At 41.4% G+C, this 26,434-nt stretch overlaps 1 protein-coding gene across 1 annotated transcript in view; it reads left to right on the forward strand.

Moving 5' to 3' along the window:
• LOC147697944 (uncharacterized) overlaps nucleotides 1–26,434 on the forward strand; it is a 1,308,576-nt gene that overhangs the window by 381,605 nt on the left and 900,537 nt on the right. Inside the window, exon 8 of the mRNA XM_086936165.1 lies at nucleotides 1,608–1,748. Coding sequence (XP_086792291.1) covers nucleotides 1,608–1,748 — 141 coding nt within the window. The remainder of the gene's footprint in view (nucleotides 1–1,607; nucleotides 1,749–26,434) is intronic.

The following is a 26,434-nucleotide window of genomic DNA, read 5'->3' on the forward strand; positions in this document are numbered from 1 at the left end:
ATAGTTGACCATCCCACCCACATATGCACTTTGGAGTCTTGAATGGAATTCTCCACCAATGTCCTTCACTGTTTCTCATCCTACCTTTACCTTTCCAGCTAACACCAGTTGTTCATATGGACACATACAAGTCCCAAAAGGCATCTATCACATGCAGAGTCTCCCAGGGTTCATTACTGCCTCTTGTTACCTTCGACCTTTCATGGAGCCCCTTGGTGCACCATTCAGAGATCAAAGCATCAATTCTCCCCAATATGTCAATGACATACAGTTCTTCTTGAAAGCCTACTCTGATTCAGACATGAAGAGCTTCAAACACTGCATGCATATCATCCAAAGCTGGATGTCCAGCTCTTTCCAGAAGCTTAACCCAACCAAGACAGTATTCCTTGTACTTGCCAAAAACAACAATCAAGTAACAGTACAAACCTGGCTCACACTCACCTCTTGTGTTTGATAATTCCAACGCCTTCTCTTCACTCCCACTCCACAGTCAATTCATACTACAATCTTATTTCCTTCTCCTTTTTTATTTACCCTAGACTTGAATAACCTAGGCTCTCCATAGGCAGAACCTGGTAGGATAAATCTAGTAGGCCACCCCTATTACTGAGCAGCAGAAACACCTTGTTCACTCACCTTAGATTCCTAATGAATCACATTGATCTCAACGTTTTGCTAAATGACTAAACATAGAGAGATGAGCTCTAAATGAATGGGTATGCTCTTTCCTCCTGGTGAAGCTGCCAGGCCCTCACCAACGTGAATGGGTATGCTCTTTCCTCCTGGCGAAGCTGCCAGGCCCTCACCAACGAAAAAAGCTAAAATACATGTTTATCTCAAAAACAACACATTGGCATTGTAGTCCCTCACACTGAAATGAATTACTTTGTGCTCCCTGTAAACTTGCAGAGTGTCATCATGGAGTGAAACGTTATTGAGTAGATTGAGTGGACTGCCTTAATGCCCCATGATGTATGCTGTAATGGGTGGAAGAAAATGTGAAAGACTTAACAACAGACCAATAGTTGAAGAGGGCTGGCTGAAAGCCCATTTAAGGAAGTATCTTATACGTATAATTTTAATAAAATCAAAAGGTCTTGGCCAACGTCAGACCTAAAAATCTAATTGAGGAAATATTCAATTCATAATGATTTGCCAACTGTAGTATCCATGAATATTGGAGCCATAGTTGTGTAAACCATCTAAACACCTCTTAAAAATTATAAGAGTAATTCCTAACCTTACTCTTCTATATTCAAGGTCAGCAGCACACGCAGGAGTTTCATTGCCAATAGTCTGGGTAATTTCTCCTTTCCCCTCTAATGTCCTAAAAAACATGGCGCTCCACGGGTCCTGGAATTTAAGGGATGCTCCTCATTTTGAAATTAGGCATTACAACCATTTCAGTTATAACTTGCAAATCTTCCAGTTGTCTACAACTGGCTGGCATTTTTACTTGATCCTCTACCAATGCTCTGAAGCATACTACAAGAGTTAAGTAAATAAATAAATATGTAGATAACTAAAAGCTTTCTTTTTTTTAAAAGTTTTTTTTTCCGCACAAATTTCTCTTTGTTAAATTTACAATGACTTGCTTTTTATAGCTGCAGTCAGAAATCGAGCAATATAAATTGGCATTACAAGAAGAACAAGAAGCTGGTAATGCCCGATTTGCCCAAGAAATGGAGGAACAAAGCAAAATAATTAAAGAACAAGAGGAGAAGATCAAGCATTGTGAAGATCAGGTTTGTAAGATTATTTATATTATTTTTTTTGCTTTTTCTTCTGTTATCACGTTTACATATGTAAGCAGTTACCAAAATGAAAATATATTATGTGGTGTAACAATGAACACAACATAGTGACTCATTTTACTAATCCAAATATACCTTTGCTCATAGTTTTTAATACAATTATCCAACTGAACTTTCATAGTTGAGATAAGAATTTGCATCTCGAACTGTAGGTTTCTACCATAATCCACTGTTAATCTTCTCCATTATCTTTATCAACAAACTAATATCATGGTGCTATTGTGACATTATTATAAAATGTTCCCACCTTTTTTGAACATGTGTTCTGAATAAGGCTACCTTCTTTGTAAATGCTTCTGTATCTCTACTAATGGTTGAACGTGTCTGATCCTTTTTCAGCCTGTATACGACTGACTAATTGCTCATATATTTTCTGGACGAACATATTACTAAGAGGATTAGTCAAGTAAGAATTGACCTTGCATTTCCTTAAATATAGAACATTGGTCATTGATTCTAGTTTCTGGTACCAATCATCTTTTCCAGAGGCATTCTCAGATTTCCAGTGCTGCAAAAGGTATAAATAGGATACCAAAAAAGAGGTGCAATTTTATCCATCTCTGTTTGCTATAAGGCGTCTAATGTCCAAGAAATTGTGTAGTAAAACCAAAGGGACTGTTAGATGGAGGCTTCGTCCACAAGCTACCACAATTTCAGTCTGTTACCATCCAGTAAATTGCCAATATGTACTATATCACTGCCTTCTTTCCCACAGTGCCAACAACTTATGCTTGGACTCAGATTAAATCTATATAGCTTCTGTGGTGGCCAGTGCCATCTGTGTGGTATCTTAAAAAAGCTATATTTAATACTAGCCTCTTTCGGCACTTTCTTCTGGTGGCCTGGGATTGCATTCCCATTCTTTTTCTGTGTTGTTTGTATCTAATCATGTGTAAGACTTGGCATCCTTGGCGTGGTTTTCCATGACTTTTTGCCTCTACCTCCTGCTTTTTTGACTGTGTGATGGATTTCGTTTTTGCCGGCTTAGATGCTTTGGGCACTTTGCCACTACTGATCAGTGTCAAAGTGCAAGTGCTCCCTGTGTAAATTGTAACTCTGATTAATTATCCATGATTGGTATATTTGATTTACTGGTAAATCCCTAATAAAGTGCACTGAGTGATCCATGGCGTGTACATCAAATGCGACTAGTGGACTTCCAGCTCTGGTTGTGCCACTCACATGAGTATCCCTGTAAATGTATCTCAGACCTACCACTGTAGTGTCTGCGTGCGCAGTTTGTAATTGCCATGTTGACCTGGCAAGTGCCCACTTGACAGGCCCTAAGCATCCCTTTTCTTACATATAAGTCACCCCTAGGGTAAGCCCAAGGTACCCCCATGGCAGGGTGCAGTAAATGTTAAATGCAGGACATGTACTGGTGTATGTTACATGTCCTGATAGTGAAATACCGTGGATTTTGTTTTTCACTATTGAAAGACTGTCTGTCACATAGGATAACATGGGAGCTACACTGTAACATCTTACAAGTGTAAATGTCCATTGTGACAAGGTAGAGAAACTGAGCTCAGAATTTACTAACACAACTTTTAGTAAAGGTGGTTTTTAAATTGTGTGCTTGAAATGCCACTTTTAGAAAGTAAACACAAGGAGATGATGGACGGAGCGCTGAAACTTTTCAGACACTCAACCCCAGTAGCAGATCTGGGTTTAATCCATCATCATTCTTTAGCTCACTTTACCACCCCAGTTCAGACATAGCTATATGTAAATCAAATGTACATTTGCCCTGTGCCTCATGGGAACAGTCCAACCCAAACTGCCAAGCCATGTCTTTCCTGGGCCAGAAACAAGCATCATGGTAGTCTTCAGAGGGATTGCCACCAGAACCAGGATTAACCTGTTGCCTGCTACAGTCTGGGGCTCCATAGGCCCTTCAATGTTGAAGCCCACCCTCTCAAGGGGGGTGCTACCAACAGGAAAGGGATCTAGTGGGGCTTTAAACCTTTACCCTGTCGTCCTGCTGACCTGGCAGGTCACACAAATCATACAGAATGCATTTGAGGAATTCTTGATCTAGGCCAGCTCAAGTGGGGGACAAGCCTTGCAAATATCGCGTATTAACCTAAGTGTCCTGACAGGGGAATTTTGTGAGCCAGCTCCAGTAGAAAGGCCCTGTAGCATTGGGGGACCACAGGTGCCCTTGTTGTTCAATACCCAGTAGGCTTAGGCTCACTGTAGAGGAGGTATCTTCCCAGTAAATGTGGTTACTAACCAGAGGCAAAACCTGCTGCTTGGACTTCAGCCTGTTGCCCATGCCCACAAGCGTTGGGCAGGCACTCCCCTTTCTACCCTACAGAACTCCCTCTTGGTGGATTTGTTATGTACCCGGTTTAGGGCCATGTAGCGAAGCTGCTCGTTTCTTACATTGTCCAATTTTCACAAATAACGTTACTATCATGACCTTTTGCACATATTTGCGTTCACAACACTGTTGGATTAGTTTCTCTGAAACTACTTTGTTTACACATCTAGCTTCGCACAACATTTTCAAGATGCCTCGAACATCATGTACAAGGCCCTTTCACACACGATGTAAAAATGTTGTGTTATCTTCATCCATGGGGCTACAGGGCTATCTACATAACCATAACTTTGCTAATCTATATGCACATCGCAAGTCTGCTTTCTAATATAAATAACGAGCATTCCAATATATTAGTAGAAGAGGCACTTTAGCTGACACCAAGGGTCTCTGCATGCTGAGACTTCACCATGCAGCGGTCCAGTACATGACAAAGACGGGCAACTACATTCTCTCTCACCAGGTAATGGAGTTGGATCGTCCCTTGGGGGATTCTTTGCTTCACACCTATTGACACTCCAGGTACACTAAAAGTGGGGCTTGCATAGTAGGAGTACACCTGATTGCTAGCATTTTTATATTCCTGCAGATATGCACTGTTTTAGTACCATGGTAGAGTTATATCTACTATTCTCTCTTTTGGTGTTTGTAATCTCTTTAATTTGCTTATGCCTACTGATTATCACAGCACATGTATTCTATTCAATAATAACGCTGGTTCAATGAATATATTGCAAACGTCCTACTGCGTATTCTACGTATACTCTCTGGGAGCAAGTAAGCACGAGTGGCTGAGCCAAAGGTACTAATCTGTTTCTATGTTCCCTGAGGAGTCAGGGTTGTCATGCTCAGTGGTTGCCAAAAACTATTTGCTTTCCGGCAAGGTTAGGGGTGGGGCTTTGTGTGCTAGCTGGTCTCTAGGCCATCATATCCTGAGGGAGTGCCCAGAACCAGTCTAGACACCTCACCCAAAGTGTTGTCCAATAAACGTGCAAACGCTATGGATTGGTAGGAACTACATGACAGGTTCTCCTTCCACATGCCTTTTAGCAGATCTGTGACTGGGGGTGAGTGTTTGAAAAGTTTCTGCACCCTATCCATCATCTCATTTTGTTTGCTTTGTTCGCCCTAAGTTGACAGGGTATGCCCTGACGTGGGTCATTTGCTCACTTTGCCACTGGATTCAAGCTTACCTAGCTGATGAGGACTGTTAGTCCAAAACCGGTCCCAGGATGCTTTTTTCTGGTCCAGGGAAGACATGGCTTTGGCAGTTCGGTTTGGACAGTCCCATGAGGCACAAGGTCAAGACTGATTTGCATAAAGCTCTGTCTGAACTGGGGTGGCAAAGTGAGCTAAAGAATAATGATGGATTCAACCCAGATCTGTGACTGGGGTGAGTGTTTGAAAGTTTCAGCACTCAGTCCATCATCTCCTTGTGTTTGCTTTGTTCGCCCTAAGTTGGCAGGGTATGCTCAGACGTGGGGCCCTTGCTGACTTTGCATCTGGATTCAAGCTAGCCTGGCTGATAAGGACTGTTAGTCCGAAACCGGTGTAGTGTAGTTCCTATATTCCCAATAGGCTCTGCGCATTGGAATAATATATCCTATAGATGTGACATAGGACTGAGGTCAGTATGTCTCTATCGAAAATACTAAACTTAATTGTGAGTGCCAGCTAGCTCAGAGGTCACTAGAAACTTTCTCGAATACAAAAGAAGGGATTCGTTTCTGACAACAGCATAAACATGACAACTTTTTTTCCATGGGACTGGAACAAATATCTTCAGAGTTGTGGAAACAAAAGATAACTATTTTACTCAGTCAATCGTGCATGCTTCATTTCTACAGAGTTGCAGAGAAATAGTGAGACAGGCATTTTCAATGAAAAGGGTTTATTGAACAGTCTTCTTTCTCATGCAAGAGAGGTGAACTGCTACAATTGTTCGACCGAATGCAAAGTATAATGCGTACAGCAAGAATAGTATTATAAAATAATACTGTAATAGCATTGTCTGGTGTTATGACATATAAACATACATACATAAATAACACAGGCTAAAATACTCAACTGGTGCTTCTAAAATACGTCTACCCCAATGTACCTGACCTAAGTCTAGCACGAGGGAAGAAGTAAGTATGGTCTTTCGTATAGGTTTAGTTTTTGCCAAGAACTGCCAAAGGTTTCTCTAGGTTCTAATCAGCTCCATACCTTAAAATGAAGGAGGTTGGTATCTCTGTCTTGGACTCGATTTCCTAACACCCCGCAAGGGGAGTCGGATACACTGGAGCAGGATTCTCAACAGAGGAGGACAGCTTCATGTCAGTGCGTCAGCTGGAGAGTCAGCTTCCTTCGGCACTTGCTGTAGCAAGCTGAGTCGGGCAAGTAGGTAGTCGAACTGCACCAAACCACACAGTGCTTTGCCATTGCAAGTGAGGTATATTTATACCTTGAAGGTGTTTAGGAATGCCATCTTTGACGCAAAGTCGGGCATATGAACGTCATGGATAAACCCCTAAGGAATAGTTGTTCATGCATAATAATGAGTTTCGTGGAGAAATCAATATCCAGGCTAGGGGGAAACCCCTTCTGCTCAAGAGTCTGGTTTTCCACGAAATCGTTGTGCCGTTGATGAACGGATGGAAGTAGCCTTGCCTGTATTTGGGTAGCATGGGCTATGCCTAAATTAGGGCTTGATTTCTATGCCTATAAAAAGGCAACGCGAATTGTATTTATATAAAGGCATGAATCGGGAAAATTCATTCGGAATCTAAAACGCCATAGAACACCCACTCCACTTTCTTATGTACGACATTACTAAGTTCTAAACACGTTAAACAAACCTAAAAATGATGTGTTAAAACCCACCCAAAAATACATAAAAATGCATTTGTACTGGTTGTACACATAAAAGATGCATTGGTGCTGCACACATTAAAGCAGTAGTTCATTTGAAGCATATATGTTGACATTTGAATGCTAACTGAATGAATCTTGACAAATATACATTTATGAAATGGCTCATAAATACAGAAAAAAGAAGGGCCGAAACCAGTTCATGTCAGATTACATAAAACTGTTTGTGTATGTGGACAAGGTCAAATATTGTCTCTGGAATTTTTTCAGATCTGTTCTCTATGAATAGTTCTACTTTAAGCAGATTATTTTGTGCCAAAAAAGGAATAATACAAACTTAGAAAAAATAATTAATCATAGAAAAAAGAGTCCAAAGTTAGAACTTTGTTTTGAAAAATGAAGGTTGAATTCAACTTCTCTCAGAGCACTGTGTGCCAGATCAAAAATCAGTGTTAGTGTTTGGAGAGAACATCAAATGTTTTAAGTCTGTGAAAAAAATCATCTACCCTTGTAGGTGAAAGTTGGATTACCTCGTTTATAAGATTAACCACACATAGATGTGAAGCATATCTGTCAGCATTGGTCGCATTAGCAATGTTCGTAATGGATGATACCTGTGCGCCTGTTTTCTCTCGTACCTCACTGTCAGCATTTTGCGTATGTGAGATCTCAAGGAATGCTGTCATCAGAATTGGTAACCGCTGAGGACAACACAGTGCATGGGCCACTACTGGTTCAAGCAAAGTATCAACATCTGTTGGCATGACTGATGGGCGTGTGAGACAGGAGTCTAACATGCATTCTTCTCCGCATAGCAGGCAGCGTAGAACAGGTAAGATGCAATCTTGCCAGATTGGTCTGAATTACAGAAAGCATGTGGTATTTAATTCTCATAGACGAGATAGTCCCAAAATTTTGACAATGCGCTCACAACACTTCATTGCCAGTAGAGTTGTCCCCATGGAGAACTGGGTGTCACTGGTGAATTGGCTTGCCATAGCGCAGCGACAGGAGCAAAAATAGTATCCCTGCAGCGAGTCCCAAAATGAGAGGCAGTCTGCAAAACACTGAGTGCACGAAGTTTTCAAATATTCCTAGGACTGCTTCAAAAGGTGCTAACAGTCCAGAAAATACGGTTTTGAATACATGTACAATACCGCTTGTATCAGACATGTTTAAGATACAACTTAACATTTATGAGAAATGTACAGGGCAGTTTGTAGTTAGGAGGGCCTGTATTTTGGCAGAAGTCCTTGCAACTTGTAGATCATAGGTTTCTTTGGCCGAGTTCAGTGGCACAGTTTTTTGCAAAAGAATGGCTTTCATTCTGCTTAAAGTATCAATTCCTATAGAAGATATGTTCAGTGAAGGCCATAAAGGCGACTCCCTGTCTGTCTTTGCTTTAGGAAATAATACGTGCATACAGCAAGCGACCCTGGCTGACACTGTTACTAGGTATGGTATACCTGGCAACATGCCACAGCAGCTGTGACCGTTCAACATGAGGTAACTTCCATTAGAAAGTTGTCCAAAAATTGGATCAAACACCGCAGCAGGTGAACCTTGCAGGTGGCAGGATAAGTTGGTAGAGGAACCGTCGCAGACCCCGTGTAAATTAATACCCTGACAAAGGAGAGAACCGCCTACTGCGTTTTCACAATTTCTGCCACTAAGAAATACTTCCCTTCCCCCACTCCAACATCTGTATGTGTACAGTAATTCTCAGGATGTCTTGATGTATTCTTTATCCAACCTTTCATATGTGCCTGCTGGTATATGTTTTAGGCAATACTGAACATGCAAAATTGTAACAGGCAGATTGATTGTTCCATGTATTATCCATTCAGTAGCTGGCTTTTCAGCGACTGTAAATTGTAATCTTTCCAGTTTTTCAATGCTCAGCACCGTATAGTATGCTCCCCTCTGTGCCAATGTGAACTGTTTATCAGTGAGATTGAATTCTGAAAACAGTGACGTGGTTTTGTTTAAACGCCAAGGCACATAGCCTGAACGAAGGTTTTGCAACGTCCAGCCTAATAGCATGATAGAACGTAATTGCGACTAACCATGTTGCAACATGACCAAGTCCTGTTCCATGATTTCTATGGCAGACTATTCTGTCCAATGAATATATCCTGGATGACAGAGTCGTTAACCCATTGTCAACTACAGAGAGAGTTTTCTCTAAGTTAATACAATCAATTTCTCGTATTCGTTCTGCAGTCTCTGCTTGCGTAATCTTTTATGCTTCATTGCAAGCAGCATAGATACCGGCATTTATAAAACGTTTATGACGCGGTGTTCTTGGTCCTAGCAAGAATTCCCTAAGATCAGCGCCATATTTAAGTAAAGATAAGTGTTGCTTTACATCCTTGAGTGTAGATCTATGTAACCATTCAAAGCACAATTTCCCTACACTGTATGTTGTTACTATTCCTAGATGCTGACTTTGAACATATCTTGGGTCTGGCCTAGTGAATGTGAAACCCTCGGTTTTGTTCAGGAATCTATCTTTACAGGTGTTTGTGTCTGTGGGCCAGATCAACCATTTTTTTCAATCTGGATCTGTTCTGTTGTGAAGCAAAATAGTATGTACATTGACCTCCCCCTCTGAAGTGTCTTCACTATCAGGTGTAGGCTAGGTATGGATGGAATGTTCAGGTCCTTTATCTTGGCTAATCCAAGACAAGACGTCTGTTGGACAGTGTCATTCAAAAACATAATTTGTTCAGGTATTATACAGGCTCGAAATAAGGCTTCTAATCTCTGCACTTGCCAATCTTTCGTAGCCCAGACAGTTTTCATCTCAATGTTGTCTTTCTAAAAGTCGAAACCTAGTCCAGACAGTTGGGCATAAAAGTCTGCAGAATAAATCTGTTTTGTATTTGTTAACATTGTTTTTGATCCAGTTTTGTTTACATTTCTAAAGTATAACGATTCTGGATTGGATAAATTGAACCCTGAAAAGTATGGAAACTTGTTGCCGAAAGTTTTTGAGCTGCCCTAAGGAGGAGTAGGACAATGTTCCCATTGAATATATAATAATACATTTCTAGGATTTGCAGATTTGTGAAAGAAATGATGACCATAATGATTATATCAATACATTTGTTCATAGTCTGATGAAGCTTCTAAATATTCATGATTTGTGAACTCTGCAGACATTTCTAAGTCTGACATCATGTTATTAACAGTCTCGAAGTCCCAATCATCAGAAGAGGTACTAGATGAAACAAAGTCATTTAATGAAATCTTGAATTGGTGTGGAATCTTCAACAGCTCCAACGGGCCAAAAATATCATATTCAGTTCTGTCCAAAGCTATACCGCCAGGTATAGGAACAGCTGTGATGCTCACTGATGACAAGTTTCTTTGTTCACGATGTGAGGATTTGTGGGGTGTGAGGAGTAAGTTGATGTTCTTACTTTCTGTGTCCATTTTGACATATCTATCATTTATCAGCATTCCCAAAGTTATTACCAGAGTCAACCAAATTAGAAGAAAAAGCAGACCTAACACAATTCAAAGCTCAATCCATGGGGAAGCCAGATAAGTCTTTTCCAGGTGATGAAAAAGTTCTGTTGTTTGTTCTTTGAAAGTTCTTTTTACTGGCGTTGTTTCAGGTTCACTGGGATCCTCGGAAAACGTATCAAAGTTAATGAAATATCCAGAGGCAGTTCTGTTATTTGTAGGCATTGCATCAGGATTCATTGAAATCGCTGGAACCGTTTGATCACTTGTTACTTCTTGGTAGACCGGTGTTTCTTGACAAACTGTTATTTGGGTATCAAGAGGTACAAGTTCCATTGCTTTGTTGCATAGTACTTCATTTCGCACTGTAGATTCCTTAAAGGTGATGAGTCTCTCAGTTTGAACCTCTTGGATAGTAGCCAGATTAGGGCATCTGCTACTTGGTTGGAGTCCACTTGGCCTATTGCTTGATGTGGTTTAACCAGGTCAATGGACACAAACCTGTTCTCCTTTTTCCAGCAAGGGGCAGCAGTAATACTGTTCTTGATCCGTGGATTGCTAGGACAGGTACTGGTTGTCTGTAAGAAGGGCCAAATTCCTTTGTGTCCGCGATCTTCTCTCTGAAGTGCAAGGTATGATGGGAATTGTAGTTTCTCATGCCTGTTCCGCTCTGTGCACTCTGTATCGCTATCACTGCTGTTGACCCCTGACAGTACATCCCCCCTCCGGTGAGCCCTGACAGGAACAGGGCTTATCCGGAAAAGACCTGTGGAAAACAGCCACCAGCCGGGGCGCATGCACTGAAGAGGCAGGCTTCCAAGAGTCCTCCTCAGACCCATATCCCTTCCAGGATACCAAATACCACAGTCTGTTCCTTGAAACTTTAGAGTTCACAACCCCCTTCACCTCGTATTCCAGGTCCTGGTCAACCCATAAAGGACAGGGACGTTTTTTGACCAGACAATGAGATGGTTTCAACAGGGAGACATGAAATACAGGGTGAATACGGAAATTCGTAGGAAAACGCAACTTCACTGCCACCTCCCCCACTCTTCGCAATACCCTATAAGGGCCAATTTATTTTGGATTCAGAAAACTATGTTTCTAAAACTGAATGTTGCGTGTTGAAAGCCAGTCCAGATCCCCTCTTTTATATTCCGGAGCGGGTCTCCTATGTTTATCGGCCTGTCTTTTGTACACTATCTTGGCGAGTTTAAGATGGTGAGAGGTGTCTAATAGGGTACTTTTGATGTGTGTCAATCTCTGCTGCACCTCAGGAAGTTTAAGGGAACGACTGGGGATTACAAATGGGACAAAACATGAATGGAATCCTTAGGAACTATAGAAGGGTGAATGATGTGTGGAACTGTGAAGTGCATTATTATAAGCAATCTCCGCTATCCATAGCCAATCCACCCAAGCCTCTGTGTTAGTGTCTACATAACATCTTAAGTATTGCTTAAGTGTTTGGTTCAATCGTTCCGTCTGTCCATCTGTTTGTGGATGAAAACTGGTGGACAGAGCGGAAGAGTTGTTCACCCTTGCACACCAAACCTTCTAGAACTGTGCTGTGAATTGCGAACCCCTATCTGACACTATGGTACTGGGGAGCCCATGTAATCTAACCACATGCACCAATAACAGGTTCGCTAATTGCCCTGCCGTAGGAAGTTGTTTACAGGTAATAAAGTGACCCATTTTCGTCAAAAAGTCCACGACCACAAGTATGACTGTATGCCCCTGATCTTTGGGTAATCCTACAATAAAGTCAACGGACCATTGTTCCCAAGGGTTGTTGGGCGTAGGCATGGGTTGCAACAAGCCTTGGGTCTTGGTGTGATCTGTCTTCATCTGAGCACAAATATCACACTCATGTACCCACAGAAGGATGTCTCCCCGGAGAGATGGACACCAGAACTGTCTTAACACCGCTTCTATGGTTTTCTGCACCCCACCATGTCCCACACAGGGCAGTGTATGACACCAACGAAAGGCTTGTTGTCTGGTCTCTTTGGTGGGTAATAGTACTTGCTTCCCTTTCATGGGCACCCCATGCAGAATCTTCCATTCAGGATGATGTTTGAGCCAGTCTCTCCAATAAAAGGTACGGATACCAGACAGACACCACTTGATCTGGTGAAATGATAGTTCTGTCTGGATTCAGGATTTCGACGATCTGGGTATCTTGATGGGTTAAAGCTTCTGCTTTCCTGTTGTCTCTACCTGGCCTGAAGGTGTTGACGAAAATATATTCAGAGAAAAACATCGTCCACCTGAGTTGTCTAGGAGAAAGTTGTCTAGTTGATTTCATAAATTGCAAATTACGGTGATCGGTGTAGACTGTTACAAGGTTCTTCGTCCATTGAATCCAATGTCTCCATTCAGAAAAAGCGTTCTTGATGGCTAACAGTTCTTTTTCTGCTATGGTGTAGTTTTTCTCAGCACTATTCAATTTAAGAGACATGAATGCTACAGGGTGCATTTGTCCGGTAGTTGGATGTCTCTGAGATAAGACAGCACCGACTGCTCCATCAGATGCGTCAGCTTCTACAATGAAGGGTATTTCAGGGTCTGCATGAGCCAGTACTGGTGCGGAAGTGAAGGCTGTTTTCAAAGCATCAAAAGCAACTTGAGCCTCCTCATCTCACTCAAAAGCCACGTTCTTTCGTAACAAACGAGTAACTGGTGCTTCCAAGGCTGAGAAATGATGTATGAAACCCCTATAGAAATTGGCGAATCCTAAAAAGCATTGAACGTCCCACGCCGTTTTTGGGATTGGCCATTCTGAAATAGCATTGACCTTTCGTTCTGCCATGATCTGATCTGCTGGAGTAAGCATGACCCCCAAGAACTCTACGGTGGTAACGTGGAATTCGCACTTGCTTATTTAGCAGAAAAGGTGATTCATCTGTAAGGCTTGTAGCACAATCAATACATGATCCTGGTGTTCTTTGGTGGTAGCAGAAAAGACAAGGATGTCGTCTATATAGACAACCAGAAAGCGGTCCAGGTATTCTTGGAGTACTTCGTTCAAAAAGAACTGGAAGGAGGTTGGGGCATTACAAAGGCCAAATGGCATTAATAGGTATTCATAAAGCCCATATCTGGTCTTAAAGGCGGTTGTCCAGTCATCCCCTTCACGCATGCAAACTAAGTGATATGCCCCACGAAGATCAAGTCTGGTATAGATAGCAGCCCCTTTGACTTGTTTCAATGAAACCGAAACAAGGGGAAGAGGGTATTGATTCTTCACTGTGATGGCATTAAGAGCTCTAAAGTCAATGCAGGTTCGTAATTCATCATTTGCTTTTGGAATAAAAAAAAGAGGAGAAGCAGCGGGTGACCGAGAGGGACGGATGAACCCCAAAGAAAGATATTTATCAAGATACTGCCTCAGATGTTGGTTCTCGTGTTCTGTTAAGGCGTAAATCCTACTGCAAGGAACCGCGGCACCTGGAACGAGGTCTATCTGGCAGTCATACATCCTATGCAGTGGTAATTCCTCTGCCATGCAATCACTAAACACAAGAGCAAAATCCTTGTAACATTCGGGTAAAGTTACATCTTTCTCTGCGGCTGTGGCTATGTGATGACACCATGATAACGCCTTGGATGGCCCGATGAGGGAGTAATTGCAATGTGTAGAACAGTATTCCAAATCCATTTTCCTGGTCAAAGTAGACCATTCTACTGTGGGGTCATGTTTCTGAAGCCAAGGCAATCCCAATATGGTTCCATAATGAGGAGCATGGATAGCATTAAATGTAAGGATTATCCTGATATCAAATTTCCAGTTCCTTAGTATGAAAATGAATCGGACTGGACTCCAGCTGTTTTCCATCCACTGCAAAGACTTCTTTCGGGATTTTCTTCTTAATCAAATCCACTCCTAATCTGAGGTGCCTCCTCTTCATCCATGAAGCAACCTGTGGCCCCAGAATCCACAATCACATTGAAGGACGTCTTGTCTTCTCCTAAGACTAACATCATCTCTATAAAGAAATGTTCAGGTTTGCTATTGATTTTGCTGTTCACTGAAGGGATTTCACTTCTGCTCAAGGAGTAGCCTTCTTCTCTCCTTAAGCTTTTCAGTTTTCCGACGGCTGGTCTGAAACTGCGGCGGCCACCTGACCAAATCTAGTACAACCGCTCTTCGGCTCCACAGGGCATTCACGTAAAAAATGCCCCTTCTTTCCACAATACAGACAAAGGCCTTGTTTTCGTCTATCATCCCATTCTTGGGGTGTAAGCTCTGCTCTAACTGCCCCAACTTCCATGGGTTCTGAGGTAGAGGTTCGACTTTCTGATGGTCTTGAGTGTTCCACATGAAATGGGCCCAGATCCCTTTGTCTATTATCTCCCTTGCGTTCCCTTAATCTGTGATCAAGCCGCAGCATTAGTTCAATCAAGGCTGAACAGGTCTTGGGCTGAGGTTCCACTTGGGCTATGACATCTTTTAGATCATCTCTTAGTCCTTGATAGAATATTGCGGCTTGTTTGCTTTCTGGCCAATCCGTCTCTGTTACCAATCTCCAGAATGTTTTCAAATAACCAAGAGGTCTTTACTTCCTTGCCTTAATTCAAGTAATTCTTTATCAGCCTAAAAGGTTTCAGCTCGGCGATCAAAAGTCTTTACAAATTTGTTTTTAAATGCGTCCCAATCATGGAGGAAGGGATCATCTCTGCGTACTATGGGTACTGGCCACTGGGCAGCTTCTCCCCCTAAGTAGGAAATCAGGAAAGTCACTCTTGCTTGATTAGTAGGGAACATTTTTGGTTTGCAGTGAAAATGGAGCATCACCTGCGTTAAAAGCACCTGTACCTTATGCATGTCCCCGTGAAATCTTTCTGGAGGGGCCAAAGGGATCTGTGATGGGACTTCTACTACCACTGTACCAGTTTGGGGAAGGGCGGAACTACCTACATCAAAGGGGTTTCTCTGTAGACGATCTACCCTAGCCTGTAATAATGCGGTTTCATTACGGGAAGCAGCAAGCTCAGTTTGGACTAATACCAAAGCGGCTAACACATCATCTAGAGATGCCATGACAGCTTCCACGTGATCAGGAGGAGAGAATATGTGGGTTGATTATTCTATCAAGGCTCCAAGTTCTCCTCTGGATCAGGCCGATGCTCAATGGGTTCCACCGCTCAACAGCCCCAAGTCCGGATAGATTAAATCCTCTCGGACTGGTGGGATGGTTGAGTGAGGGAAGGAAAGGGTAGGAACAGCAGGGAGGGAGATCTAGTAGTAAGAAAGAAAAAACAGTATTACTATTATCCACTTCTTCTAGCGTGTCAGATCATACTAAAGTACCAACACTATTATCTCCATAAGTACATGTGTGTATACCTGTAAAAGAAAATAATGAGGGCTATCTTGGAGGGTGAGACCGGAGGGATAATCACAAGGTATCAGCATATATCTAGTGCAAGGAGATTAGGGAGTCTGGTTTTCAGAATTCTACAATAATACAATGATTCATTCCTTTCAGTGTGGCAGGACCCCCAACATGTATTATATAGTACCTTTAGAGACACATGCTTGTCCTTTGCTAAACTTCAACTGCTTAGCCCTGGATTCATCCAACTGATCTTCCTTAGAAACTCAAGACGAAACAGTCTTGAATTTACTTGAACGATTCAATGGTGTATTGAGCCAAAGAAAACGAATTCCATGGATTCCTTAACTACAGACACACTATTCCTTCATAGCATGTGGGCTGAAGTCCTTAATATACATAGATATAACACCAAATGTTGCAGCTCTGAGAGTTCATTCCATAGGGCACTAAAGGGCACAGTAAATGAGAGCTGCTAGCAAGAAACCGGTGTTCTTTACCCCGCAAGAGACGACTAGAAAACGTGCATCTCGCCAACGGGGAAAAAGGCCAGTTTACCGTCAGGTTCCTTTTCACCTGGGATCGTCCCATAAGGTGTCTCTTACAAAAGGAGGGAAAAGAGGGACTGACACAGAAATGAACGCCAGGCTTCTTTCCCGCATGAGACCATGCAGAATGCCGTGCGAATCGCCAACGGGAAAGACAGCGCCCGGGAGAATCTCGGGAGACTCCGAAAATAAAAGCTTCAAAGTAGGGAAAGCTAAGTGGTGCAACAGCACCCTTACCGTCCGGAAACAAGCAGGAGCAAAAATCAGCAGAATAATCGGCGTCCTCGTCCTGGCGCCATCTTTACTTATCCAGCTCTGACATCAGGATGCTAGCAAGCGCGGTGACGTTAGTGCGATCGGGTGGGTAGCGCACGCATGGCATGACGGGAATAGTAGTTTCTCATGCCTGTTCCGCTCCTTGCTCTCTCTAGCGCTATTACTGCTGATGAGCCCTGACAGCAGATCAATGGAACTATGAAATCATTGAGAATGACCCTACAGAACGTTTAAGGATTGAGATCGCGAGTTTGGTAGAGGAATCACTGACCAATGATTGGATGTCTAAAAAAGAGGCAGATTTCCTTGAAAACAAACATCCCACCAGCCCCTACTTCTACACGATCCCGAAGATCCATAAAACCATGGAAAACCGCCAAGCAGACCAATTGTCTCAGGGATAGGTTCTATCCTAGGGCCACTGTCAAAATTTGCTGGTGCCTTTCTAAGACCACTAATACAAAATGTAAAATGTAAATGTAAATGTGGGTGTACTTGTAAAGCGCACTGTGACACCAAGGAGTATCCTGGCGCTGAAGACCGCTGGGGAACCCGTCCTAGTTTTCCCTGTGAGATGGTCCCTTTCTGGGTATCTCCAAGGTGAAACCAGGCATCCCCGGCGTCTGTGGGGGGCTGTTGTAGAGATGAGGCAAGCTTAATGCCCAGAGTTGCCGAGTGTGTTCCCTGGTTAGAGTAGGCACCGAGGCGAGAATTATCAAGTCCGTTTGACCCTGGTCCACGACCCTGCCGCATCGGGAATTGAACCCTGGTCCCGGGCCGTTCTTTGCTTACGGGTCTGCCGCCTCTAACCAGTGAGCCACACCACTCCACTGACGGACACATACCTCCAGGACACTAAGGCTGTCCTTTGCCTATAAAAGACCTAGATATCAACCCCATGACCCAAATACTAGTAGGACGTGACGTAGAGAGCCTATACACAAGCCTGCCCCATAAAGAGACGCTAGAAATCTTAGAGGAAGTCCTATTCCAGGAAACATGACAATACCACACCCCCAGACATGTGGTATTAGAGTGTTGCCGGCTGGCACTTACAGAGAATTTCTTTCAATTCCACCACACCCTGTATCATCAAAAACATAGAACGAGCATGGGGAGCACATTCGCGCAGAGTGTGGCGGGTTTGTACGTCTTCAAACCTTGAACAGGATCAACCTGCTCTAGTGCGCACTGTACCTTTTGAACTAAATGTTCACAATTTTTTCAAAAATATCAAAATTTTCCAACCATTAGTTATTTACAATCATACTCATTATACCACAGTTTTGATATATTGCATATCAGTGTTTACTAATTCTTTCATAGCATAAATTTGTAAGTTATTCATGTACATATTCATAAATTATACATATGTTACTTCACATTTGATAATTGTCCATCTTTTTGACTGATACAACATCAACTTAAATTTTCTACAATGATTCCATCATGACTACTGAACCATATTTAATCTCTGGCCCAATGCATTTCGGAACGCAGGTTCCTTCTCAGGGGCTGTATTCTGCAAGTAAAAGTTCACAATTACTCTACATATATACTATATGTGCATGCCATAAACTGATTTACTACTAAGGGGTCTATCACAACAACCAATTATTTTAAATAAGTCATACAGTTCATTGATTTCCTGAACTCACACTAGACATTATCTATATCGTGGCAATCATCTAATCAGTTTGAATGGTTATATTCACTTTAAAAACAATGACCAAACATGTTATCATTTACTCAGTGTATTGATAGTTGCCTGTTATTCTATTTTATCCACACCCTTCCTTATATTGTAATAGGATATCATGTTACACAAGAATACTGCTGTAATTGATTACATCAACTACTCGCGTAGGAGCAATAACTTTTCTTTACTCTTCTATTTGTAATCAAAGCTAAAATGTAAACCATCCTCGTAGATTAAGATAGACTCACTAAAATATTCCAGCTATTCAAACCTCGTGAGGAATCACTTACGTGCTATACACAAATGTTATAAAGTGATTGTGTTTAAGCTTACTGTTTCTACACCTCCCAGTTACCTATCCCAGATTTCATCATCCATAGATCGAACTCACCGCAACTCTGATCAACTGGAAATTCTTCCGTGATAATGTAAATGTAGAGGATGGTCGAGTCGATAAATCTGTGTTCTGCACCTACATACACGGTGGCTATTAGTATAATTACCAACACTATGGTTTATAGTCGCTATGTTTTTTTTAAAAACTACGGACTCACCCGTCCAGGATGTTCCAATCGGCACTTCTTAATAACTGAAGTACTTCGGATTCAATTCTAATGGCCCGTTACTAAAAATAAATAAAGGACCGAATGTAATGCCTAGACGTCTGAAATTGTTAAAATAACGGTGATACTAAGTTTCTCGACTTACTCAAATGTAGCGCAGCCCTTTTCATTCTTCGTGCGCCTCTGTAACAGTTATCGTTGATATGCGGATAAGGTTCCAATTCCCCTTACGCTATAAGTAAACAAACGTAATGCACTTAATGCGGCGTCCTGCACTCCGTCTTTGTTACTAAGTATCAAACCCCTTCGTTTATAATCACACTTACGAGTAAGTATGACGCTTCTCTTCTAGACCTTGGCCGAAATATCCAACGTTGATGCCAGTATTCTGTTGTTTGTTCTTTACGCGCCAAACATCGTTAACCGAAGCTTAAACAATTAGTATGTTTCTAAACCCACGAGGCTTACGAATGCTGGGAGTTGTAGTTTTTACTATGTAAATGGTGTTTGCTCGCTGTATTACTATGGTGATATCCTCAATAAAACGTTTACTGGATAACCTGCTACTTCTGACCTGTTACCTCATGATTATCAGTTGTAGCTTCCTCATACTTCATATCTATACCCTGATGATAGTCTCACGATGAATCCCATTCTAAACGGGCGTACCTATCTATTACCATCCACTTAACCTCAAAATATCTTCAGAATATATGATGAAAATAAACTGCTTCTGGATTACTGAGACATGTTGTCCTAGTTCTACAAGAGTAATAATGGTTTACATTTGCTTATAATTAGGCTTTCCTGTTTTCAGTTTCTATTTCTATTTCTAGCGAGATGCTTTCTCTAAATGGGGAAATTTTCTTCTTATGGGTTCTTATAATCTACTATATAAAGTTTTTGTTCAAACTGACTTAGTAAAGATCAGTCAAGCCTCAGATTTATCCAATGATCCCTTTTGGTCTTCACTATTCATGAAACCAGGAAAATGGAGAAGAGTCCTAGCACAGAGTAGAGAGGAGGATCTGAGTACTAAAGCAACTAAAAAATGGCATAAACATGAAAGTCTCAACTTAACAGTCAATATGTGGAAAACATTAAATAAGTTTAATTTCTCGGTATTGAGAGGCGCTAACTGGAGGCGAGTGCTGTTTTTTAGTAAATGGCTGCTATATTATACACCTGCAATCATTGCCAGAATGTTTAGTAATTCATCTCCCATCTGTTATAGATGTTCTCGACCAGATTTGGCTAATTGGTCTCACATAGTAGCCTTATGCCCCCGAATTGGGGCCTTCTGGGAGGGCATTTTTTCTTTGCTTTCACTTCATATGCAATGTACGATTATTAATTATGAAAGACTGATTATATTTGGTATTGATCCAGAGCTTAATCTGGTTGAGTCACTAGCAAAACTGGTATATATTACTGTAGCGGTGGCCAGATCACTGATTCTTAAATATTGGAAAACAGATGTAGTACCCTCTTTGGATGAATGGTATGAGAAAATGAAGAGAGTGAGGAAAAGTGAATTTATATACGCACAAAGGATTGGGGGACTGCGTAAATTTGAAAAAATATGAGAGACGTATTTTGATTAAATCTCTATGTATGCTTATGATATGAAATTTCTTCTTTCAGGCTTTATTCTTTCTTGAGATGATGCTATATTTTATTATTTGTTCTTCAGCTTATCATTCTGTTTTTTGGATTTTCTGTAATGAATGTTATGAATGAATTGTCAAGAACTGAATAAAAACATTTATAAAAAAAAAAAAGGAACTCCGAGCCTCTACCAGCTATTAGAAGCTAGCCAACATTCCAATGCTCTAATATGATTCACCTCTCTCTGAACAATATGGGCAGTCGAATGCAATTAGAGCAGGCCACAAGAATCCCATAATCGCAAGGATTGGCCGTAGCGGGCACCGGGCAATCCGCCGGTGCACCGCATGGGTTGGGGCCGGTTTTGGGCCCCTGGGGGCCGATTTTGTTACAGGGCCGTTTTTGCTGGTATGTAAAACCCTGACAAAGAGCTCGGTGACACCCCAACCTCGGGAGGGGGGGGGGGGGGGGGTTGGGGGGAGGTGGCGACAGAGCACTTTGCCAGGACCGGTTTGGTTCCCAGTCCGGCCCTGAATAATCGTAAAGTCACTTAGATTCGGAAAGTGCTACTGGACCATACAAATGATATAAATGCACTAGATAAGTGCCCATAACACATATCGGTTGCTATCTTGTCTAAAAGGGGATTTTAGAGTGAAAAATATGTTTTCATTTTATACAAATGAGGACATCACAGATTTATCAAAACATTCCTTTGGTTATTAAAAGCATATTTCCCCATAAAAAAATTCTCAAATCATGAAATAATTTTACTCTCAACTTCCAAATACAGAGGTTTAATAGTCCACTTTCCAAGCATTATCTGAAGCTCTAGTTAGTGGGTTCTAGCTAGGGTGCCTGCTTTGGGTCCTATTTGGGTTGGTGGTTAAACATCCTTGTGCTCTAAGCCACGTTAACCTTTTGCATCAAGTTAATGCTCCATTTCTTTACATTGTAAGTTGGATTTCGTAGTTTTTTTATACTTTTCGCCAAAATGTATACACAGAATAAATAGCCTATAATGCTTGTAGCACTATTACATACATGAGGACCCTGCGTGTAATCAATCCTAATTAACAATAGGTAGTAATAATACTAACAGATAACAATCAAATCCTTGTAACATTGGTATTGGTGAATATACGGCGATGTATGTTTACCACTTTACAATGTATTCTTGCCGTATGTTGGTTATGGCATACCACTATGTAATCTCTAGGCATAAACACAATTTACATAATTTACAGAAAGCAACTCATATCAATTTTATCATTAAGACCCTTTGGCTGCATGGTTTTCAAAAATTCAATCCAAAACACCTCTCTTTGTAAAAGTCTATGGCTATTATCAATTCCCTCAACTTTGGTGACCACTTCAACTATTTGTGCCCGTAATTGAGCTATTGTGTGTTTTTCCTCTGCCCAATGTGTAGCTACCCCTGACGTTGTATTTTTGAGACTTATGGTGCTTTTGTGTTCAGTTAACCTCAGTTTAAATTTTCTCTCAGTCTTGCCTATGTACGCCTTTCCACTTGGGCATTTGAGACAATGAACAATATTAGATGTGTTACAGTCTGAAGTGTGCTGCAGTTTAATTTTAGCTCCTGTTATTGGATGTGTAAGGATTTTGCCGCTTATGATATTGTTACAGTGTATACAGTTATAACACTTCTGAGTCCCTTTGTATTCTCTATTTTCCACCTTACTACCTCGTATCTGTATTAGTTCTTGGAGATTTCTTGCCCTCGTATAACCAAAGGTGGGGAGTTCACTGAAAATCCAATTAAACTCAGGTTCATTGACCAATAGCTCCCATCTTTTTTTGATAATTTTCTTGATCTGCACTGACTTATTAGAAAATTTTGAGACAAAGGTCGGGGTATTAGATTGTGTTGTCACTTTCTTGGTAAAAAGTTCCTCCCTATCTTTCATTTGGATTCTGAGCATATTCTGTTGCAATGTTGTTTCTGGATAGCCCCTATTCGCAAATCTGTCTTCAAATTCTCTGATTTTCTGTTCTGCTACTTCTGGATCCGAACATATTCTCTTTATCCTGGTAAACTGTGAATAAGGGAGATTTTCCACAAGACTCCTGGGGTGAAAACTTGAATACACCAACGTACTATTCCTATCCGTTGGTTTTGTAAAAATTTCAGTGCTCAATTTGTGTTGATGTTTTTTGATGAGAACATCCAGATAATTGACTTTATGTTGACTGATAGAATAGGTGAACTTAATTCTGGGTTCTCTATTATTAAGTTCCTCAATTAATTGTTCAAGTGTTTCTTGTGAACGAGTCCAAATTAGAAAAATATCATCGATGTATCGACAATATTGAGCCAGGCCTTGTGTCCATTCCTTGTGTGTTAAAATATAGTAATTCTCAAACTTAGCCATGTAAATATTCGCATAGGTGGGTGCCCCCGAAAAGCCTATTCAAGTACCTGTGAGTTGACCAAAAAAATCCTCCTTCCACTGAAAATAGCTGTTATGTAATCAAAAGAATAATAGCTGTAACAAAAAAATGTTGTGTTCCTGTGTTAAGTCCTTCTTAAGTAGTGCCCATTCCACCGCCTCCATCCCTTGTGTGTGTGCTATAGAAGTATACAATGCTGTGACATCAATTGTGCAAAGTAGCCAATTGTCTTGAACCAAATCTTCAATAGTACGCAATTTGGTTAAAAAATCTGTCGTATCTTTCACGTGTGTGCACCAACTTTAAACGAATTGTTGGAGATAGTAATCTAAATATTTGCCCAATGGCTCGAAGATTGAGTTGCAAGCCGATACTATTGGTCTGAAAGGTGGATCTGTAGGGTTTTTATGTATCTTCGGAGTCATGTAAATCCTTGGCCTCCTAGGATTTTGTGATGTTAAGCTCATTTTCAAATTTGTGTCAATTATTCCTTCCCCTTCTGCATGAATCAAAATCTCTTGAAGCATGGTTTGCAATTTTGAAGTCGGATCTCCTTCAAGTAGTATATATGTATCTATGTTAAATACATGTTCATTCACTTTTATTTTGTAGTATTCCGTATCCATCGCTACCCATGCTCCTCCTTTGTCAGCAGGTTTCAACATTAATTCCTGGTTATTGGCAGTGCGCTGTATCAAATTCCTCTCATATTTCGTGAGATTAGGTGTTGATCTTGTTTTGTAGTCAAGTCGTGCACAATCATGCATCACCAAATTCTCAAACATATCCAATGTTTTGTGTAAATTGAGTGCTTGAAATTTACTTTTAGGTTTGAGTCTTTCACTCAGTTCATCACGTTCTTCTCTAGTGTCTTGCACTATATTAGTGAAATAGTGTTTAATTTTGTTGTAGTGGCAGTCGGTACAAATGTTCTCCCTTTATTAAGGATGGCCAGTTCTTGATTATTTAATGAAACAGCCGAAATATTGATGATTAAACTAGATTCTTGCCGCTTCTTAATTTTTTTCCTGCCTTGTCCTCTCCTGGTTTTGGAGGTACTAGACCTGTTGTTCTTGGTGGGCTCAGTGTTACTCTTGGGGGACTCGAAGGAGCTTGTCGTAGATCTGTGGCCTGTAACAAAAAAGAAGAAGAAGACAAGGTTGTGGCTGTTGTTTCACTTAAATTTTGTTGTAGAGCCGTTCCTTCCTTTCCTGCAATCAGGTTAGTAGATTGTCCTGTAATTTTGGTGGCTGGTGGTCTATTCATTGATGCATCCAAGTCCGTCGCTGTACTTTCCTCTGATGACGATGTGGTTTTCTTATTTTGAGTGAATCTTTTTCTAGCATACATTTCGGCCCAGGTATACACCTCATTAAGCTTATAATCTACTGTATCTCTCTGATACTTCCTGATCTTACCCTCTTGCAGCTCTCTACTATATTTGTCCAATCTCACGTTCAACTCTTCTTATGTGTTACTCCAAATTGATGTTTCCAATTGTCGTTCTAAATCTTTCTTTATATTAAAGATTTCTTCCTCCAAATCACGTATAGTCTTTGATAGTTCCTCAATTATTCATAAAATAAGGTTGAGAGAACATTTATTTAGAATAGCAAACCATCTGTTCATGAATTTAGCATTTAAATTAAATCTAAACAACATTGGGTGGATTGCTAATCTTAATCCCCTACGTATGCGTTGTGCTCTGTGGTACTGTACTAGCGTTGAGGCATGTAACCTTTGATTTACCTGCCGCCTAGTGAGATATTCTAACTGTTTCAATTGTTGCATGGTAGACCCCCCATGCGAATCAACTAATTTAACTTCATCTATTAATGCATAGATGTCGGTAGCTTGGGCATCTGTGTATACATGTGTTTCTGCCCTGTTATCCGTAATGTTAGTTATGGATTCAAAAGTAGCCATTATTACAATGAATTATACCGGTGCAGCCTCTGGTGCCAATGTCTAAACTCAACTTAAAACCCACAGTAGGGTAAGAGGCGCACTCAAACTCAACACTCTATGGTTACTCAAACCTATTTGAACAAGGGTGCTACACTAAAATCATGTGTTGGCTCCACATAAATACCAATTCAAACCTTGAACAGGATCAACCTGCTCTAGTGCGCACTGTACCAGGCATCCCCGGCGTCTGTGGGGGGCCGTTGTAGAGATGAGGCAAGCTTAATGCCCAGAGTTGCCGAGTGTGTTCCCTGGTTAGAGTAGGCACCGAGGCGAGAATTATCGAGTCCGTTTGACCCTGGTCCACGACCCTGCCGCATCGGGAATTGAACCCTGGTCCCGGGCCATTCTCTGCTTACGGTCTGCCGCCTCTAACCAGTGAGCCACACCACTCCACTGACGGACACATACCTCCAGGACACTAAGGCTGTCCTTTGCCTTATAAAAGACCTAGATATCAACCCCATGACCCAAATACTAGTAGGACTTGACGTAGAGAGCCTATACACAAGCCTGCCCCATAAAGAGACGCTAGAAATCTTAGAGGAAGTCCTATTCCAGGAAACATGACAATACCACACCCCCAGACATGTGGTATTAGAGTGTTGCCGGCTGGCACTTACAGAGAATTTCTTTCAATTCCACCACACCCTGTATCGTCAAAAACATAGAACGAGCATGGGGAGCACATTCGCGCAGAACCATTCCTCAAATTCACATCCACAATGACTAGATCCCAGCTTGTATTTCTTGATCTTAACATTCAAGCCAAGGAGGGCAAACTAACCACAACCACACACTTTAAGCCTACAGCTAGGAACTGCTTACTCAGATTCGACAGTTTCCATCCTAGACAACTGAGGGAAAATTTACCCTTTGGGCAGTTTTTGCGTCTCAGACGCAACTGTTCAGAAAAACAAGATTTCGACATCAAAGCAAAAGACTTAAGTAGCAAACTACTGCAGAGAAACTACCCCCAACATATTGTATCAAAAGCTAAAAAAAGGGGAACTAATAACAATAGAGATGCCCTTTTGGAACACAAGACTACAAATCAAACTACCAAGAACAAGAGACCAATCTGTATAACTACTTACAATGTAGCCTCCGACCAAGCAGTCAAAATTGTGAAAAAACATTGGAGAACACTTAACAGTGGTGGTCTAAATTTCGCACAGCCAATGTTCAGCCATCGGAAAGGTAAAAACCTCAGGGATTTTGTGGTCCACACACGACCAAAAGAAGTAGAGGGTTCTGCAGGAACTGTAGGCCTACTGCAGCCCCTACCAGCAGGCCATTACCCCTGTACAAACTGTAGTGTCTGCCACTTGACCACAGCAACAAAACAAGTACTTTGTAACAATGGGGTCACCTGGGACCTGAGATCTTTTTCTAATTGCAATACAACAGGTGTGGTCTACATGATCACCTGCACGTGCAATCTGCACTATGTGGGTATGACCACAAGGAAGGTCAGCACACACATCGTCGAGCACCGCAGCAGCATCAGGTGCAAGCGCTCCAATACAAAAATGAGCACACATTTTCTGT

The sequence above is a fragment of the Lissotriton vulgaris genome, chromosome 8, assembly GCF_964263255.1.
Source record: "Lissotriton vulgaris chromosome 8, aLisVul1.2, whole genome shotgun sequence".
Lineage (NCBI taxonomy): Eukaryota > Metazoa > Chordata > Amphibia > Caudata > Salamandridae > Lissotriton > Lissotriton vulgaris.